Source organism: Alosa pseudoharengus, unplaced genomic scaffold (assembly GCF_046254945.1).
Source record: "Alosa pseudoharengus isolate Yale_2024_CS ecotype anadromous, Long Island Sound unplaced genomic scaffold, YU_APseudo_1.1 YU_APseudo_1.1_scf_23, whole genome shotgun sequence".
NCBI lineage: Eukaryota > Metazoa > Chordata > Actinopteri > Clupeiformes > Clupeidae > Alosa > Alosa pseudoharengus.
The window spans coordinates 14,753,075-14,774,029 of NW_027468685.1; the positions used below are offsets into that span (position 1 = coordinate 14,753,075).

A 20,955-nucleotide genomic window follows, 5' to 3' on the forward strand; every position below is an offset into this window, starting at 1 on the left:
ACACACGCACACACACACACACACACACACACACACACACACACAAACACGGGAAAAGCTGGCATGCATACACACACACACACACACACACACTTGTGCAAAACATTAGCCCACATGCACGCACGCTACACACACACACACACTCGTGCGAGACGCTGGTGGTCCTGGAGAGGACTAGGAGGATGAACACAAAGGCCTCTGTGGTCCTGAGGACACTGCTCTGCTCAGAGATAAACAAAAGGCTGAGAGGACGTGCTGTTTTACATCCTGCTTCTTTTGTATAAGGACCTATGTGTAAATAAATATTGATGCATGATTCACCATCTATTGCTTTGTGCGTGTGTGTGTAGAAAGAGAGAGAGACAGAAATGGAGGGAGAAGGGGGTTGTGTGATCCTGATTAGCATGCAAGTTTAAACTACAGGATAATATACTCTGACTAGGCTATTTGCTTGCTGACTCAAAATAAACACAGATGTAATCAACAGTGAGAATGCTCTCAATGAACACAGCAATGGTAAGCGCTTAGCAAATAGGTTTACGTTTCAGTGATGGCAGACTTACACATTTTAATATTTTAGCAAAACAAAGATCATAAGTGCTAGATTAGAGTCAGAAACTGTTTTGTTACAATGTTTCAAATGAAAAACAATGAATTAATCTTCCTTGACATGGCATCGAGGGCAGCTGTGGCCTACAGTACTGGTTAGCGCTTCGGACTTGTAACCGGAGGGTTGCCGGTTCGAACCCCGACCAGTAGGCACGGCTTAAGTGCCCTCGAGCAAGGCACCTAACCCCTCACTGCTCCCCGAGCGCCGCTGTAGCAGGCAGCTCACTGCATCGCGATTAGTGTGTGTTTCACCTCACTGTGTGTTCACTGTGTGCTGAGTGTGTTTCACTAATTCACGGATTGAGATAAATGCAGAGACCAAATTATGAAATATAGAATACGTACATTTTGTGACATTCACCGGTATGTGTCACATACTCTGAGCTCTGATCTTTGATCTCTGGTTAGACCATAGATCAAAAGAGTATACTTATACTATACTTATATAAAAGGAAAGGTAACAGACAACACCATAGGGCTTGTTCTTGTATACGTGCATCGGTTCAAAGAGTCAAGATTTGCATGCTAAGAGTCTAAATGTAAGTTTCAGTGTTTCCCATACATTGACTTATTTGTGGCGGCCCAGCACAATATCAACACTGACCACCACACAATGATTTTCCATGTTGTTTAAATTGGATGGAATTCGTTCTTTGAAGAGCTATGTACACCTTTGCGCAGCCTCTGCTTGTCTCTCAACAAACCTACATGCACGTTTAAAGAAAACATTAACAATCCTGCAATTGTTGGCATAAAAGGCGACTGGCTAAATTGTGCTTAAATCTGCATCATAACCACGCTGCGTTAATTTGTTAAAAACTGCTGCATTCAAGTTAATTCTGCAAACCCACCACCACAAATAGAATTCAATTCTGTGGGAAACACTGAGTTTCTAACCTTTTATTGTTTTCGAGGGTCCAGGTGCTGGCTTCAGGGTCCACTGGGGCATGGAGTGTCCCTTTCAGCAGGGGGTCGGAGCCCTGCACCCCAACATTCAACTGGTCGGCCGTGAGTCGGAAACAGACAGCGTCTTTGGTCACCCCCTCAGGCAGGCGCAGATGCACGGTCAGATCTCCCTCCGTCTGCTGCCAGAAGTAGACGGGATCTGCAACATTCACCAAGAGATGAGTGGTGGTGGGAAATAACCTCTGTCGCGAGAGTTTAAAGGCGCTTTGTGTAGGATTTCACTTGTCTTGAGTGCACCATTATATACACGACAGGAACTTTTAATGACTGTGTATTGGATACAGCACCTGTTGAGATTTGTGTGTTTTTGTGTGAGTGTGTTTCATTCTATCTACCTCCTCTGAAAGAATGCAAAACCACTTGCCTTCAGCAGAGCAGAAAGCCACACACAATCACTGACAAGGTCAAACATATGGCAGTGCACACCGCACAGGTGATGAATTGAATTAAAAATGCTGTGATGACAGTGTAATAAAAACTATTGACCCTTGTTTGACCTTGTGATGTCCAAATCAGTCGAAAGGTCTGTACTGACACATGGAATAACACGTGAATTCGGTATCTCCGTCACATCATGGCAAAACTAGCATTGACAATACAGTAAGGAACACTACTCACCATTTTCAGATCACATTTCACAAATTGTGTGTTAAAATCTACTGTATTCACATGTCTAAACAACTTCATTTCCTCACAGAAAAAACCTATGTGATAACCACAGGATGGGGTTTGTTTCAGCTTACAGAAAATGGAAGCATGTGATTTTGAGATGTGAGGTTCTACTTCCCTGACTTGCCATTTGTCATCCAGCAAGTGACACATACCGGTGATGCTCACAAAAAGTATTCTATATTTAATAATTGCACTGTCATTCAAATAAAGCCAATCATCATGATCATTGAGTATGCAAAACCAAATACTACTGGAACTGACATTAAATTAAAAATGACATTAAATGAAATGAAATTAAATGAAATTAATTGAGCCTAGATTTATCTGTGAAAATGGGGAAATAACCACAACACCCCACCCCACACCCTAATTTTACAAAATAGGTCGAACCATTACCGAAAATATCCAAGTCAAAAAACCTCCAAATTCAAGTGTGAATAGCTTGGCACATTTTAAAATGTTGCAGCCAAACCACGTATTTGCCAGGATCATACAGACAGCATAATGTCACCACACTGCCATGTCAAACATTGATTTGACAAACGGTTGCTTCGGTGCAACTATCGGGCAACAGGTCAAACAAATCTCTGTCTAAATACAAAAGACCCTTCTTTAGTCTGTCAAATGCACCATGCAGAAATCAAATCATCATTCATGCTGGTTGCAGAAGATGAGTAACTTCTTCACGGAGTGGTGCTTCCACTCTGTACTGTCAAAGGCATTCAACATCTGACGTGACAACAGCAGTGGTGTGACAGCACTACATTTACTGTCTAATCCTGCTGTCTTTTATTACCATGTCATTTAGAGGGGGAAAGGATCAGATATGGAATATAACCTAGTCTGTTTACCTAGTCTGTAATCATTTCACACATATATAGAAATTGGATGTTCACGACTGAAGACAATACAGAGGTTTTATACATTAAAGCCCAATGCTACTCATTTTTGAAGGTGTGTGCGTGCACACACACAGACACACAGACACACACACATACAGAGGGAGAGTCTTCTGACCCTGAAAAGACTATCCTCTAGCCATGTCTTTTGTGTCCAGTAGAAGGCAATCAGGAGGACAGGGATAGGGACAGAACACAGCCTACTGCACAGGGCATCAGGGGATGACACTGAACACAATAGCCCTCTAGCAGAGCACCTTGACAAGAGGAATTCAACGCTTCAAATGTGTCTGTCTTTGGATTAGCACATCTCCTAGACAGACCAATATTTTTACAATTAGATGTACCGCATAGCGAGCTAGTGCTTCCTTGGTCATAATAACTTAACTTATCTTTATTTAGCACTAAGACCACAAAAACCAAGAGGATTTAAAACAAGAGAGTTATGGTGACTTTTGGAGTTGAGAACACTGTTACATAAATCTACTCAATCAATCAATCAACCAATCCATCCATCCATCAATCAATCAATCAACAATTCATTCAATCTTGTACCAACATAGAAGTATGAGATGTATGCTGATTACTCTAATTTCTGAGCCTCTTTAAAAAGAAATATAGAAAAACTAAAGTCCCTCTTCCCAATCTCCTGAGTTGCATCTGTTACATGAGTTCCGTATAGAAATCCGTTGTCAATATCTGCTCTTTTTACCAGAGAGAAAAACACTCCTTTGTTTTGTCACTGGAAAGAAAAGCAACATGCATACATTTGTGTTGGTATTGATATCTCTGCTCGTTTTCTCAGTGGAGAGTCGATAAGGTGTACAGATGAAATCTTCAATCACAAAAGCGACAGAGAGGATAAAAATAAGAGAAGAATACCAAGGAAGATTAGAGGAAGAGAAAGAGAGTGAATGGGATTATTCACACGAGTCTTTTGATAGGTGTATTATGTAACAAACCATGCGCCCGATGCAAAGGATAGCATAATGGATGCTAAATGGAAGGACATTAGAGAGGATGAAAAGAAAAACAAAATGACTCAGAATGAAAGAGTAATGGGCCAAACCCAAAAGAGATGAATGGGATAAACCTGAGATGGAATCAGAACCATATTAATCCAAAAGTAACGAACAACCAGGGATTGTTGTGAGGTGCCGATCACAGGATACACACTTAAAAATAGGAAAATAAAATAAAAAAGCGTGGCACACTCTGGTTCTGTATTCAGCTTTCTTATAATTATACGTTCTAAATATATATATTAGAAAGAAATTAAGTTTTGGTCTTCAGGCCTTCTTTAAGATCTTTCTTTAAGAAAAAGACTTATTTTAGTATTTTTTTCCTATTCCCATGTCCACATTCAGCATCCTGAAGGCCCAAACATCATCTTTATTGACTGACTGATTGATATTATCAGTTCGATTGTCAGTTGGTGACGTTTCCACGGTTGGTGACGCGCCACCATTTTTCTGAAATAAATATGGGACTAGAGTGTGCAACAGAATCAGAACGAAACTACCAACATAGATAGATTCAAATATGGGGCCTTGTGGACACTGACCCTGATTAAGATGGCTCTTCCCAGATGGAGTCTACAGCACCAGCCTCTCGCTCCCAATCGGGGTCCAATATCCCTGTGTATTTACGCACCCATACAACCTCCAACCCTCTCATATTTCCTCTATTTAGAGATGCGCTAGCCTGGGTCACAGCTTCAGATGGATGGGTAAGGTTTGCCCGTCGTTCATTTGTTCTTCCTGAAAGCCATTGAAACAGGAAGGAGACAGGGACAAACAAGGCACTCAAAAGCTACATGTATGAGACACAAAGGAATGGTTTGAGTGCTTGGGAGCTGGCGGCAGTCTAATTGAGGCGATGCACTTCCGTTACTGTTGCACTTGTTTCTATGGCTACAAGGTAAGCTGCTACATGGGAGAGAAAGGGAGGAAGAGAGAAAGAGAGGGAGGAAGAGAGAGAGAGAGGAAGTGAGAGAGAACGAAGGAAAGAAAGAGGGAAAGCGAGTGGAGTGTAAGGAACAGGATAAATGGAGGATAACAAAATGAAAAAAGCTTTGCATCCTCATATTTAAAAAAACAGAAAATACACCACTAATAAAACTTAAAAATATAGACAGAGGCTTTAGCAAGCTTTATCCCCCTACACCTAAGCACCCCCCCCCCAAGCGACAAACGCATTCAGCAACACATCCTTGCTTTCAAAGCCATCCTCTTTGAGCTCTCCAACAGCCTTCAATCCGTCGCTCCGTGTAGGCCTTCAGCTATAGATAGTAAAACCATTACAATCTTCCTTCAACAAAGACATATCATTACATTTCATATGTCAACTGGCAGGAATGATGATAGACCTCCATTTCAGCTTCCCCTTCAACACCATCATCCCAGCTCTGCTGCAGGACAAGCTCTCCCTGCTGCATTTTGCCTGACTCCACCTGCAGGTGGATCACTAACTTCCTGTTTGACAGGAAGCAGTATTAGTATGTGAAGCTGGGGAAACACGCCTCTGACTCCTGGACCATCAGCACCGGTTTCCCTCAAGGCTGTGTCCTTTCCCCCTCTACTCTTCTCTCTGTATACAAACAGTTGCGCCTGTTGTCCTGGTGTGGACAAAACAGCTTGGAGCTAAATGCTCTAAAGACAGTGGAGATGGTTGGATGGTTGTGGACTTCAGGAGGAACCCAGCCCCACCCGCCACCATCACAATGAGTGGCTCCCCTGTAGACTCTGTGGAGTCCTTCCGCTTCCTGGGCATCATCATCACCCAGGACCTCAAGTGGGAGCTGAACACCAGTACCCTCACCAAAAAAGGCACAGCAGAGGATGTACTTCCTGTGACAGCTGAAGAAATACAACCTGCCAAAGCCAATGATGGTGCTCCTCTACACTTCCATCATTGAGTCCATCCTCACCTCCTTCATCACCATCTGGTACACTGCCAAGGACAAGCCCAGACTAGAGCGTATCATTCGCTCTGCTGAGAGGGTGATTGGCTGCTGTCTGCCATTCCTCCACGACCTGCATGTCTCCAGGGCCCTGGGTCAGGCAGGTGGGATTGTGGCTGACCCCTCCCACCCTGGACACACTCTCTTTAAGCCATTCCCCTCTGGCAGGAGGCTGCGGTCCATCAGGACCAAAACCTCCTGAGTTAGTTTCTTCCCGACTGCAGTTGGCTTCACCAACAAAGCCCAGGTCCCCCACTGTCACTAACACTAACTCTTAAACTCTTACTTTGACCCCCACTGACACCATACTGTCACGCTGCACTAATAAGAGATGTGTGATTACATATCTCGTCCACTTTGTTGTCACTTATGGTTGTTTGTCTTATCCTAACATGTCATATTTTTATTTATATTTATAGTGCTATTGTATTTTATGTACTTTAATTATTGTATGTTATGCACCTTGAGACCAAAGCAAATTCCTTGTATGTGGAAACGTACTTGGCAATAAACCTGATTCTGATTACCGTATTTTTGACGGCTCATGGTGGCCGATATTGGGTGGATGATTGCAGATAATCAAGCAATATGTGGGTGAGATTGGGTTGGGAAGGATGTACCCACGGCTGTGGTTTGGCCGTAGGCCCGGTGCCACAGCTAACAGCAGTATAACAACAGTACTACTACCAACTAATTTGAGTTTAAAGACACCAAATTGTGTTTTCTATCTCTTTTTTTTGTTAGTTTATCCTCCACCCAAAAGCATAGTTCCAATCTTAGCCTCGGCAACTTCTGTTGCCAAGCAATGCAGCATCTCACTTGAGGGCCAAGTCCAGGGAGAGAGTCTATTTATGCTTGTGAACACAATCATTTGTATAGTCTTCTTGTTTGTCTATGCGTTGCATGCTAAATTTAACATTCACCCACCTCCATCTATTCCATTTTGTCAATCAATAACTGTCAAATGTGACATTATGAAACTGCTGCTCTCTCGTTTGGAATTAATGGAATGTTCTCACAAGAGTGATTACAGGCGGTAAACAGTCTGTGAGGTGATGTCCAGATCTAGATAGAACTCTAGGGATGTCCTGGGGTATCCCAACTCTGGAATGGCTCTCGTCCAATTAGAAATTAAGAAATAGTTTAATCAGACCTAACTGTTGTCATGACTGTTATTTGCAGCAGTGTGTGCAGTTGTATGTACTGATCATTTCTGTATTATTATACATTTTTCTCTCTCCTTTTACCAACAAAGTAGCACCTCCTTAGCCTTGGTTTGTTATGATTATCCATCGTTTCAATTCCATTTATGTGCTTATATGTTTAATGCTTTTTATTTTCCAGTTTATACTTATACTTATACAATATTAACAACACATTCAACTGTTATTTTACTGTTTAACATCCCCAGTTCCCACATGATATGATTTTTAGCCTTTGAAATGCTAATCTGCTATGATTTTGTACAGTCTCTGTATATTGCATTATGTAGCCAAGGCCTTTGGGATTTTACTCCAGAACAAAGAAGCTTTATGTAATTGAGCTAAAACTAAATCCTGAGTCTGCCACCTCCACCACTTCACTGCCAACCACCACCAACATGGCAATAACTAAGAAGAAGCAAACAAACAAAACAAAAAACAAACACCAGCAGCAACAACACTTAACCACAACAACAGACCACAACATCTACCCTGGGAATCCAGAGTTCCCAGGGAAGCATTTGCTCAGCGAGAGACTCTGGCAAAGAGTAATGATGCACGTAACTTTTGCCCCTTGCATCGTGGGGAACCAAGCATATTTGTGTATTTGATATAGACGGGCCAGAGGCGAGCTAAACAGATGACAGACGTAGTGTTATCCAATTGCGTCGAAGTCCGGAATCAGTCAGTTAACATTGATCATATAGTGTTATCCAATCGCATGCAGTTAGATTTTCAAATGCGTGCTTGGTGCCGTCCCTCGAGTTGGGCCATTACGTTATTCGTGGCCAGACCCTTAATCTTTCAGATTGGGTCTGGTCCTCCAGGCTACACAACATCAACAACCACAACAAAAATAACAATCAACAACAATCAATCAATAACAACAAACACAACAACAACATAATGGCTCACCTGTCTTGTCAGTCTCCATGGGCTCGGCCGGAGGCTCCTCCACAGGCACTGAGTCGACCTCGGTGAACCTGAAGGGCTTTTCGGCCGCCACCATGACCCCACGCCCCTGGGGCTCAAGGGCAGCGTAGTGAGGCACGGACGCGCCCGTCATCACCCGCCGCTTCTTCACCTCATACTTCCTCTCCTCCGCTGCAGGATGCACAAGATGCATTTACACTACCAGTCAAAAGTTTGGAGACACTTAATTTCCATTCCACTCCATACTCCATTATAGACAGAATACCAGCTGAGATCATTTGCATTGTTTTTTAAATCAGGGCAGCAATTTTCAGATTACATTATTTGCTTACAAAATTGCAAACGCCCCCCCCCCCCCCCCCCCTCTCTCTCTGTGAGTGTCTATGTGTTGTTAGTCTCTTTCAACATGTAATACTGTACCTAAAAGTGTTGTATACGTAATAAGAATTGTATAAGAATAATAGGAAATATATACGTATAAGAATTGTATGCGTAAATGCATTAAATAGGAAATAAAACAGAGAATTTCAGCCTTTATCTGTAACGTTAGTGACAGCTCCGTCAGTGGACTTAATGCAGACAGTGTAGATTAGCCTACCGACTGTTTTAATCACAGAGAGGGCCCTGTGAGCCTCTGTGTGGTCAGACTTGATCTTCTCTGATGCCCCCTGAAGCTACAATTTAAAAGCAAGACGCTTAGCAGAGGAGACAGGGACATGCATGCCAGCTAAACAGCAACACTGGAGGTCTCGGACAAAGACAACCTCATACAGACTCACTCAGACAAGATCACTCAGGCAGGCGGTTTGTTTTGTTTTTCGTCTGAAGCGCAGGACTTTTTTTAGTGCCAGCCATTTCAACAAAGTTGCGGAATAAATTGTTCATATTGAATTAAGCAAAAGTGTAACTACTCATACAAAATAAGATGGACTATTCTGGAGGAGAATCATGCAAATCATGATTGCAACTAACAAACAGCTGTGCTTGGGGACATCATATTCAGAGTAAATAAATAGCTTTTTGGAGCCTCATTCACATATCAAGCATGATTACTGATGTGGACTTCTGCTTTGTATGCTCTGTAAACAGTGGTTAGTGGTAAATCCTGGTAGGAATTGTAGGGACGGCTAAATCTGATTTGGAAATGGAAATCAAACTCATCCTCTGCACTTTGGTTGTTTGGGTGCAGCTCCTGTCGATTTTGGATGTGCTTCACAAATAGTGTGACTTGATTTGAGCTCTGTGTAGTGGTCATTAAGCATAGTGCCGGGCGGCAAACTGTCGGCCCCACACAAACAAACACACACACACACTCTCACTCTTACACACAAACACACACACACACATGCATAAACAGACTCTATTTCTGTCTCTCTCTCTCACACACACACACACACACAACCACACACACACACACACACACACACACACAGACACACACACACACAGACACACACACACACTCTTTCTCTCTGTTTCTCTCACACTCACACTCACACTCACACTCTCACACACACACACACACACACTCTCTCTTTCGCTCTTTCTCTCCCACTCACACACACACACACTTCATTAGCCGGCTCTGTTTACGTTCCGGGCCGAGAGCAGCAAAGCTGCTGTGGTGACAGTGGGGCCGTGAGGCCCCGGTGCGGTGGGTTTCTCCTGGGAGCCGTGGCTGGTATTTGCCTTTCAATTAAGGCGGCTAATTTCAGTTCATTAGAGACAATTAGCCGAATTACAGCATGCAGCTCCGCAGCACAATGAGCAATCACACGCAGCCCTCCAGGCACATACCCAGGAAAAAACTAGAATGCTGAATAAAACTACTCCCTAGACAGCTTTTCATAAATGATCAAAGGTCCCTTTCACACCACACAGCCCCACACCAAGGGGCATCTAGTGTGTATGTGGCCAGCCCTACTACTGGAAAGAAGGATGGAAAGCTACAGAACTAGCTGTGTATGCTCATTCAGGAAAGAAAGACAGAAAGACAGGCAAACACACATCGTAGCAACACATGTGTGTATGCACGCACGCACGCACACACCTTTCCTAAGTCCATTCCCTGTGCAGTGTGGCTGGTAACAGTGACCCACTCCTCACGCTCACACACACCACATCTAGTCTGAGGTTGCTGGACACACGTGCATGGAAGCGCGCACACACACACACACACACACACACACACACACACACTACCCTGTGTGGTCTGGCTGGCGATGGTGACCCACTCCAGAGAGGCCGCGTAGCCGCTGCCCCGGGTGTCCTCCGGCTCTTTGAGCACCCGCAGCAGCAGTAGCTCCAGTGTGTGCAGGCCGCCCTGCATGTGGGACAGGCTGTGCAGCAGCGTGAAGGGCTCCCCCAGGCTCTCGGTGAAGAACAGCTGGAAAAACCACAAACAAACACACACACACACACACACACACACACACACACACACACACACACACACACACACACACACACACACACACACACACACACACACACGAGCACACACATGAGCACACACAGACACAAATAAACACAGTGACAAACATACTCATACACACAATTGACACACATACAAGCACACTTACACACAATCACACACACACACACATTAACATATAGACAAGCACACTCACAAAGACACACACATGAACACAAAGACGCACACATGAACACAAAGACACACACGTGAACACAAAGACACACACATGAACACGAAGACACAGACACAGACACAGACACAGACACAGACACAGACACACACACAGACACAGACACAGACACAGACACAGACACACACACACACACACACACACACACAAAGCAATAAAAAAAAAACTGACAATTAATCAAAACCTTGAAAATGATCCGTTTCAATCCATCAGCCAAAGAGAAATGAACTGTGTGCCAAACCTTCTGCGCTAGAGATTTTCAGTCTCCTAATTACATTCCTAATTAAATTAGCTTTACAGGGAGTGGGAGCAGATGAAGTATTTGTCAATCAGTGGAATGCCTTCACTTCTGGCATTTGACACATTAGTTAGCCATAAAATATAGAAACACTTATGCCCACAGCCTAGGAGAGTCTTTGCCAGGACACACTCAACATATTAAAGAGCATAGTCAGTTATTTCCATAATACATCATTTTCAAAAATGAAGAGCCTAAACTCTATGATAAGATATGGTTTGACATTCCAAAGTGTTTACAGTTATGAAGTATAAATTCTTAAACTTCTTCAAAAAATATTTGACACAGTTTCCCATTCACAAAACATACAGAGAAAAAAAACTTTATTCTTTTTAAATCTTTAAAAATCTGAGGTTTTATGAGAGTCTAATGAGGAACAAGAACCAAGTTTCACGCAGCATTCCAATATTGTATGGATTTCATAAGCATCATATAAACACAAGCACGGTGAGTAATTATCACATCACCATGTGCACACAATGGTTCATTAGGGCCTCGTTCAGTAAACACACTATTGGGGGGATTAGACTATTTGACAGCGTGAATAATGGGCATGAATACAGATTCTGACACATGCTGTTCTAAAAGGACAACCCCAGACAGCAAAAAGCTGTTACGCCACGAAGACGAAGTGCCGTCTGAATCATAAAGCCGAGCCGAGCTTTGCCTGATGCGAGCAGAGCGCACGCACGCACGTTATTAAGGAGTCGACACATGTGGCTGTCGAGATTGATGTGCTATCCGAGATCTTAAAAATGAAGAGGCAATACCAGAGGAGATATAATACGGGGGCAGACTGACTGCCTGCTGCTGGGAGCGTTTAACACGAGCGAGTAGCTACTTTAATTCATGACTGCTTTTTTCCATAAAAAAAAAGTTTCGATTGCCTTTAAACTGAATTAGCAACTTCCCAACATTTTTCCACCCAATGATTTATACCTTTTCCTCTATTTTGTTTCTTAGAGGAAGTGAGAGAAGACAAAATTAGGCTCACCCCAAACAGTGTAGTAATTCATCTACTGAATGAAATAGTGACTTTCATTGGCTGCGGGCACAGGGCAGCTAGATAAACATGCTCATACTCCTCTCGGAAGTAAAATGAATATTGCTCTGAGTTACCCGGACTTATAAGTTAACATTTTAATGACAAGTGATTGTGCCTTTCTGTTTCAATTGTAAAAGCTAGGCTTATGATTGGAGCCAATAAAAGATTATCATCAATATATAGAAGTACAAAGGAGCCTTGAAAATGGAAGGAACATAATAATGACTCATGATGCTTTACGGTCATGCATCAATGGATGTGGGGCAGTTGAGAGCGTGCAAGTTCATACCTCCCACCTGTTGAGGGCGCCCTCGCCCCGTCTGCCCGTCCTGAGGAGATAGAGGGTCCCGGCACCGTCTGAGAGCGCCGCCCAGGTGGCGGAGGTGAGGCTGAGCGAGGCACACACCGGCTCGCTGGGGCACTGCACGGGGTCAGAGGGCAGACGGAACACCTCCCGCGGCTTACCCAGCGCCGTATCCTGGGAATACACAAGCAGGAAGAGTCAAAGTGAGAGCCAGCTATCGGGACAACTGACGTCCCACCCGAAAGGTTCATTTGTGCTGCCGTCAACATAACTAAGAGCTTGTTGGTTCTCCTTGCGGAGTCACGATTTGTATGTGTTGCTGTTGGGACGATTCGGTAGTGTTATCATTCTGTTAAAATGATTAGGTCTATTCAGGGTTGTAAAAGTCCGGCTTCACAAAGTAAAGCCACATATTTGCTCCAACTATTCACTAAATCAGCTGAATCAAGTACAACTCCTCAGTCAGGTAGATGAGCTAATTAGTGATATCACCTGTGTTAAGTGCACAGGTAAACAATACATTATTTACACCTCTGGGTCTATTACTATTATTAGTGTTTTATTTTTATGTAGGCTGAATGACTACTGAAGTGTTCATTTTAAAAACCATGACCATAACCTTAACCACAAGAGAGTGAGGCGACAGCAGAATGCCACACTTATAATTGGTCGGTGAAGAACATGAAAAAAGGATCCTAATCTGAAACTGGAGGAGGACCAGAATATGTTGACCCTCCATCTTGTCTGAAATCAGTAAGCTATGTGAGTAGACACACAGACACAAACACACTGATGAGACACAGATGGACCCGATTACATTACCCTCTGCCCCCTACTGAGGGGAGAGAAGGGGCAGAGAAAGAGATAGAGAGAGAGAGAGAGAGAGAGAGAGAGAGAGAGAGAGAGAGAGAGAGAGAGAGAGAGAGAGAACGAGAAAGAGAAAGAAAGAGAGAGAAAGAGAGAGACTTCAAATTTAACAATGCTCATGACATTACAATACCTCCGGGAAAAGCAGCCAAGATTGAGAATCGACTTGGACTGTGTGTCCAAAAAGTTCCCACTGGGCTTTAGAACACTCTCTGATGGCCATAGCACAGCATTGGACAATGAAGGTCTCTATGTCTCAATGAATCTATTTTGCAGTGTTCTTGGACAATGAAGGTCTCAGCCTGAACTAGCCTAGTTGGGCCAACTTCCATACTCCAAAAGTGACAATAAACCTGAACCCAAAGCACAACAAATATCTGAACCATATCAAGAACAATTATTAATATGGACTATTACATATTAATGTTTTAATTCATATTACTGGATATTACCTCATTGTAATCGCTGTCATCATTGTCTCTATAGAATTAACAGATATAACGGCTGGAAACGGCTATTTCAATTTCACTCTATTCTAACTATTTGAATTAGGGTATAAGGAACTAGCAGGCCCACAGAAGGAACAGTCATTTGCATCCATGCCTTCTGTGTAGATTACAAAGGAATCAGTTGTTCTCCATTTGTCATATCAAGCACAAAAGAAGCCGCAGAATCACTCCCACCTCCGTGGCATTTGTAGATTTTGCCAGGCGGACAAATTGGAAATGGCCAATGACGTTGCTTAGGAACAGGTGATGTTTACAGCAAACTGCAATCCTCAAGGTTCAATTACCACTGTTCTTCAGCCCCACACAATCAGAATGTCTGTGGGCTGGGTGGGCCGATTACTAACTCCTCCAACGCACCAAGACAGTGCTCATCAGATGGCCACAATCAAATCTCACCAAAATCACACATTCACACAAACTCCTTCTATAGGCATCAGTGTGAAAGAGAATCTCTGTATGCATGTGAAGAATACGAGTGAGGCGAGTGTGGCCAAAGGGATGGAAGGTTTTAAAAATATCTGGTACAGTGTATATAACTTCTGCAATGTTGAATCGGAGAACTCTCAACCTTGCCTGCTGTTATTGTTGTCTCCTCATTCATTAAGACCGATCATATGAGAATGTTAATCTGTGTTATAATTCCCAATAATGCACATCGGGTCATACTTTACGGTGCAATACAAACAGAAGTGTTGTTCTGTGACTGCAGAACATGTCAGTGGCAACCTTACAAACAGCACACAACACTCTCACAACAACTATTCTACTGTATGTCACAAGACCATCATTGTACTGGCCTGGGGCAGCACTGCAATATCTCTTGAGTGCTCTCTCTGGTTGCGTGACTTCCCCAGCCCACTGAAGCAGCCTGCAGGGGCAGCACATGCAGGTGCAGGTGGAGGCTAGCCTGGGGCGGATACTAGCCTACAGCTGAAACTAGCCTAGGGCAGCTAACCGAGGAGCGCGACTGCATCAGCTCCAAACAAGCCCCTCAGGCCTGTGTGTGACCTGTGCAGAGATAGATAACACACAAATACAACACACTCTCTCTCACACACACACTCACACACACACACACACACACACACACACACACACACACACACACACACACACACACACACAGAAAACACAAACATACTCACACAGACACACACAAACATAGTCACATTTTATAATGTGACTAAATATATACTGCCTTTGTATTCATCATGGTTGTGCTTTTCCATAAGGTTCAGCATCCCTCTAACTGCTGGCTTTTATCTCAATGGACAAATCAGTATCTTCCAGCAACCTTGTATAAGACACAGTATAAACGTATTGCCAGACTCGGCTGTATTTTTGGATTTACAAGACGCCAAGTTATACCCCACTTCCCCACTAAGTTTATACACATTTATACAAGAAGTGTTTATACCCAGGAAATGAGAAATACTCTTGTCCGATTGGCTGGCAGGTGGCTATTTATTATGTAGAATGGGAGACCTATGAAGTAGATCCAGTGAAAAAGTTTGATCACCAATCAGTTCAGATCAATGCTCTTTGGAAACTTTAAATGGTAACTCTAACAGCCACAATAAATAGTGCTTGATTGAAAAGCTGCCCATCAGGAAGGCATACTCTATCACAGAATTAATAGAGTTCACTTGGCAGAGGAAACTTTGTCTCTGTTGCACTAATTACATGAATTCCATATAGCAGTAGATAGATATAGAGCCATTATTCCAGCCATTATTATTTAATGACCCACACCACCTTGGTGTAAATACAACAGGGCCAGGCTCCTTTCAAAATCTATGTTTGTGTTTAATGAGGCATACTGTGTTGCTGAATGTGATACCAAATCTCAGATATAGAAATAGGAAAATATGGGGGAAATCAATCAATCAATCAATCAATCAATCAATCAATCAATCAATCAATAACTTCATCCATCCATCCAATCCATCCATCCAATCCATCCATGGAAAGCTTAATCAAGCTTGCAGAACTGTTGTTGCATATTTCAGAAGGCATAAGCATCCGAAAACCATCCCCGCTGATTGCTCACAGTGGAAAGGTTTTGCTGCATTCACAGCCCTTGATGAGAAACCCTTGCTCACTCCAATGGCTCTGGCACCTCCCGAAGGGCACGACTGAGCGGCAGGAGTCATTTCCAAAGCAGAAGGATATAATACTCCGACGAGCATCAATTACACCTCGCACAAAGACGCGGCCGCCGATCACTGCTCTGCAAGCCAACTGGGCAGCCACTGCCCCCAGTCGCCATGGAGATCCATGTTCCCATTATTGCCCGCACTGCCACCTCTTCTGCCTCCTCTCCCCTAACCCCCCCACCCCACCCCACCCCACCCCCCCTACCTTAAGCTAGAGCACCACACAGACTCCTGCAGAGAGATAATTACTGGTGTGATCATTATAATTACGATGCAGCTCATATCTTTTTTTTTTTTCTCCCCCCATACCCCACCCACCCACCACTCTGCATCGTGCCATGCCAAGCCGTGTCACGCAGCGAATCAAAGCCAAAGCATCCCATGGAACAAGGAGATGATGTGATTACTATCATCTCGCCTAAACAGTATGCTGAAAAGACAAAGAGCCAGAGGGCTACAGCTCAGTGCCTTGCCCATTAAATCTTCAAAAAGGCCACACTGTTCACTTAATGACAGTTTGGTGCATTGACAGATAATGGAAAGATCAGCCCGGGGAGGCAAAAAAACTCAGATGAGTTAGAGAAGCTGAGATGAGAAACTTTCCATTTAGAAGACTATTATCAGGCAGACCATCTGGGGAAAGAACAATGGTTGGTGTCTCAAAATGTCTGGTAAGTAAGCGTCACACGATTGGGTCTACTGTAGTCAACTAATAACCAATAATTGATAAGTATAATAAATAAAGGGGGGTGTAGACTGTGAGTAGACTGGGTAACTGAGTAAAGGTTTAAAATGTGTTATGTGGATGTTTTTTTAGTTAAAAACACAGACTTAGAAATACCAACAGAATGTGAAGAAACAACTGATTTGACGTAATGTCAAAAAGCGCTATGCTACATATTGTCCAGCTAACACCGGGGTTGTAATACCAACTTGTACCACCTGTGGCCGCTGTATTAAATAAAATGTGAGTAAATGGAAGAGTGCCTTGTGGCTGCGTTCAACACAACGCAAAGCCCTCAGAATTCCACAGGACTCTATTGAAAGATACTGTAAGTCTGCAGTTTTTGTGCCGAAAATGAAAACCACTTCAAGTGATTACGATGTAATTATGCAAGAAAAAAATATGATGCTGTTCCCTATTATTGCTGTACATTCATATACATACCCTGTATGTAATTTCAAAGCATTTGCTGGCACACTCAATGTGTTGTCCCTATCTGGACACAGAGGAGATGTGTTAAAAAACAACGCAAGTTGTGTTATTTTCAACCCATTTGTTTTAAGAGTGCTTGTCCAGGGTTAAATGCAATATAATACCTGAAACACATAACTGACAGAATCCACTAGGGAATATGGCTGGAATCATTTCCTCAGCATGACCTCATCAGTATTCATCTAGACACATCACTCTTTCTTGATGAAAAAGACTACAAACTGCAGCTTTAACACCATCAACCAGTCACTAAAACCATGTGAAATCAAGTGAAGACACATGCATTTCAGCTTTTACTAATGACTGATGCACTGAAGGAGACAGGAAGCACTACAGCATGGAAACATTTCAGCCTTCAGAGTAACATCTCCCCCTGCTGACTAATGTAACACATGACACTACAAACTGCAGACCTGGGGCCTTCCACGCATTTCCACACAGTCACACAAACACTACCGGTCTGACGCTTTGAAAAGCCTACTCTTCTATGAGTCTTTCTTTTTGTTACATTGTAGAACATTTCACCACCTTAAGTTAGACCAGGGGTGTCAAACTCATATCAGGCAGTGGGCCGGATTTGTTGGAATGAGACCCTATGGGGGCCTTCATTGTCATGGTCATTATCATTTTTCTGCTTGGGTATCAGAGTGTTATTTGATGATATACTCCTTTACTGTACATATCATGTACTGCTGTCATATACTGCTCTTTCTGTCGTGAAATTCCCTACTTCCATGTCAGTTTTTGTTGGCCTATTCCTTTCTGAAGACAACTGGATGTGAATGTCTTTATTTTCTCCTAATTTTTCCTTCCTACCCAAAACATCCGGGGGGCATGAAACCTGCTGGTGGGCCTGATCTGGCCCCTGGGCCTTATGTTTGACACCTGTGAGTTAGACACTGGGAATGGTTTTCCAACAGTCCTGAAGGGTTTTTTTTTTCACTCATGCTAATGGTGGTCCCTCTCCTCTTTAGCCCGGAGGATGTTTGATTGGTGTTACCACAGGACAGTTTTCCACTTTTCCTCAATCCATCATAAATGAGCTTGGGCAGAGGCATTTCTGGATCATGTCTAAATATAGTTTCATCTTTGCATGGTTGAGTTTTAACCAGCATTAGTGGATAGAGCATCAAGCTATGTTCATAAACAATTGCTATTGGAAGTTTTCCTGAGCCCATACGAAGATGTTCTTTACAGAACAGAACAAATGCTCCTCCTTGTGTTTAAAGGAGAATTCCGGTGTGATACTTACCTAAAGTGTGTTGAAACATGATACCGAGTGTGAACGTATGTCTCATAGCCCATCTCGGCTTGTCCCCTGCACTCCAACTGTTAGCCGATGCTACCAACAGCTTTTTCAATGGTGGTGCTTCGGCATCGGGCTAGCCATGCAAATAAATCACTGTTTCACACCATTTACCAGGCTCAATGTATCTCCACACTTCATTGGTAGACTTCCGAGGGCCCTGACATTTAAAACGAGACATTGAGAACTTTGAAAAAGCACTGGTAGTTTACTTACAAGACGATTTATACAGACAGTATCTTCACGAAGTTTAGCCATTCAGCCATCTTGAATTTTTCAATGCTTTTTCAAAGTTCTCAATGTCTCGTTTTAAATGTCAGGGCCCTCGGAAGTCTACCAATGAAGTGTGGAGATACATTGAGCCTCGTAAATGGTGTAAAACAGTGATTTATTTGCATGGCTAGCCCGATGCCGAAGCACCACCATTGAAAATGCTGTTGGTAGCATCAGCTAACTAGCGCCAGATTTTGGAGTGCAGGGGACAAGCCGAGATGGGCTATGAGACATACGTTCACACTCGGTATCATGTTTCAACACACTTTAGGTCAATATCACACCGGAATTCTCCTTTAATTTAGCATTACAAAACATGTCCAGCTTTTTGTTACCCCTGTCAAAACTGTGAGACGCATTGCTGGTATCAAATTAAAAGTGAGCTTATATGTTCCATGAATATCAAATGTGTCAGTTTCAACATTTGATATGGGTTTGCAGATGATCACATTTTGATTCATTTACATTCATTTACAAGGCATCCCAAGCTGTATGAAAATCTGCTTATTTCTGCCAGACACAGCCACTGGGGAAGTTAACCCCAAATAAACTTTGCATTACTCAAGAAAATTAACATACAGGCAGGACTGTTTATATCTCCAGATGTCTTTTGATCATTCAAATACATTTGCAAAACCTTTCCACTGTTACAAAACCTGCTTTGATATCTATTTTAGGATGTAAAGACAGGTCATTCACAACAGGTCATTCACAACGAAATGTAGCTTTCATCATTACTGGAAAGTGGATCAAACACACTTCTGTCAAATGTCAACCACCTTTCTGTCATTTTGTTGTAGGAATATTCAGACTAGTAAAGTAAAAAAGAAACAGAAAAGTAGAAAAAAGGCTTTGGATAGAAAAGGTCTCTGGACAGGACAGGTGGTCGACCGTAAACACCTCTAATGTGAAACTGATAGTAATTTATATTGTAATAGGACTTACCAATGTTACAGTCAGATTAAGCAGCCGGCCCTTGCAATCCACAAAGTAAACGCTGTCCTCGTACCAGGGGTCTGAGTGGAGGTAGTTGTACATGCCAAAAGCACGCACATGATCTAAGGTGTACTGGCTGTCTTTCAGTTTGACCTCAGCAACAGCTGCAATATATTCCATATATGAAAAGACATCATTAGAATAACCTTACTGAAAAAAGAATGAAGTTTTAAACGTATGTAATGCATACATGTGAAGCACAGACAAACATTATTTGGTTGGTGGTCTAAAATGGGGCTTATACTGGTTTTATAGGACATCAATTTCATCAGCATGGATAACCTTACTGAAAAAAAGAATAACGTTTTAAACGCATGCAATGCATGTAAGCAAACATGATTTGGTTGGTGGTCTAAGATGGGCCTTATAGGCTACTATGGGACATCAATTTCATCGGCATGACCACTGTGATCTAGTCAGACACTGAATGAAAACCAAAAGTATGCGGTGTTGTTCATTGGGATTGTAAGATACTAAATTATACCTAGCCTACCCCCTTTTTCATAAAAATTACCATTCAATTCAATACAACCAGTCAAACATTAATTTTCTATATTTTCTATATTATTCATTCATTCAACCAATAATGACTGACATCAAAGCCAATTCGCAGTTAGCTCAAGGACTACTTTTTGAGTTAGTTAAATAAAGTGCACTGTAAGACCGACACGTTGGGTAGGAATTCATCTGTTCATTTATATAGAGAGGCATACAAGGATGTACGATTTCCGCAATAAGACAATGTTGCTCAAAGATATGAAGTCAATAGGCGAGTTAACTTTAGCTAGCGCCAGCCAGTCAGTCAGTGATAACGTTACATTCTGGCAGCAGTCTTCTTCTCTCACCTGCATCTAGCTCAATGGTGTAAGTTGGCAGCGGATCCAAAGACAGCCTATAACTTTCAAACTTGGGATCCAAGAGCTCTCTGTTTATCTTCAGAGAATAATTTGAATATGCCATAGTTTTGGTGATGTACTGTTGGAAACCATGCAAAGACAGCTGGATGCTCAGACATAAGACACGCTGGACAATTTATGTTTCCTGTATCTTTCTACCCGGAATGTATTTTGGTCGGA

At 42.7% G+C, this 20,955-nt stretch overlaps 1 protein-coding gene across 2 annotated transcripts in view; it reads right to left on the bottom strand.

Moving 5' to 3' along the window:
- nudcd1 (NudC domain containing 1) overlaps positions 1-20,896 on the bottom strand; it is a 41,403-nt gene extending 20,507 nt beyond the window's left edge. For both annotated transcript variants that reach the window (XR_012990676.1, XM_076301723.1), the window contains exons 1-6: positions 20,725-20,896; positions 19,829-19,983; positions 12,542-12,730; positions 10,446-10,629; positions 8,226-8,414; positions 1,507-1,714 (exon numbers count right to left, since the gene is read on the bottom strand). Coding sequence is in view for 1 of the 2 variants with exons in the window: in XM_076301723.1 (XP_076157838.1) it covers positions 1,507-1,714; positions 8,226-8,414; positions 10,446-10,629; positions 12,542-12,730; positions 19,829-19,983; positions 20,725-20,839 (1,040 nt within the window). In the remaining variant the exon portion in view is untranslated. The remainder of the gene's footprint in view (positions 1-1,506; positions 1,715-8,225; positions 8,415-10,445; positions 10,630-12,541; positions 12,731-19,828; positions 19,984-20,724) is intronic.
- Positions 20,897-20,955: the final 59 nt, after the last annotated feature.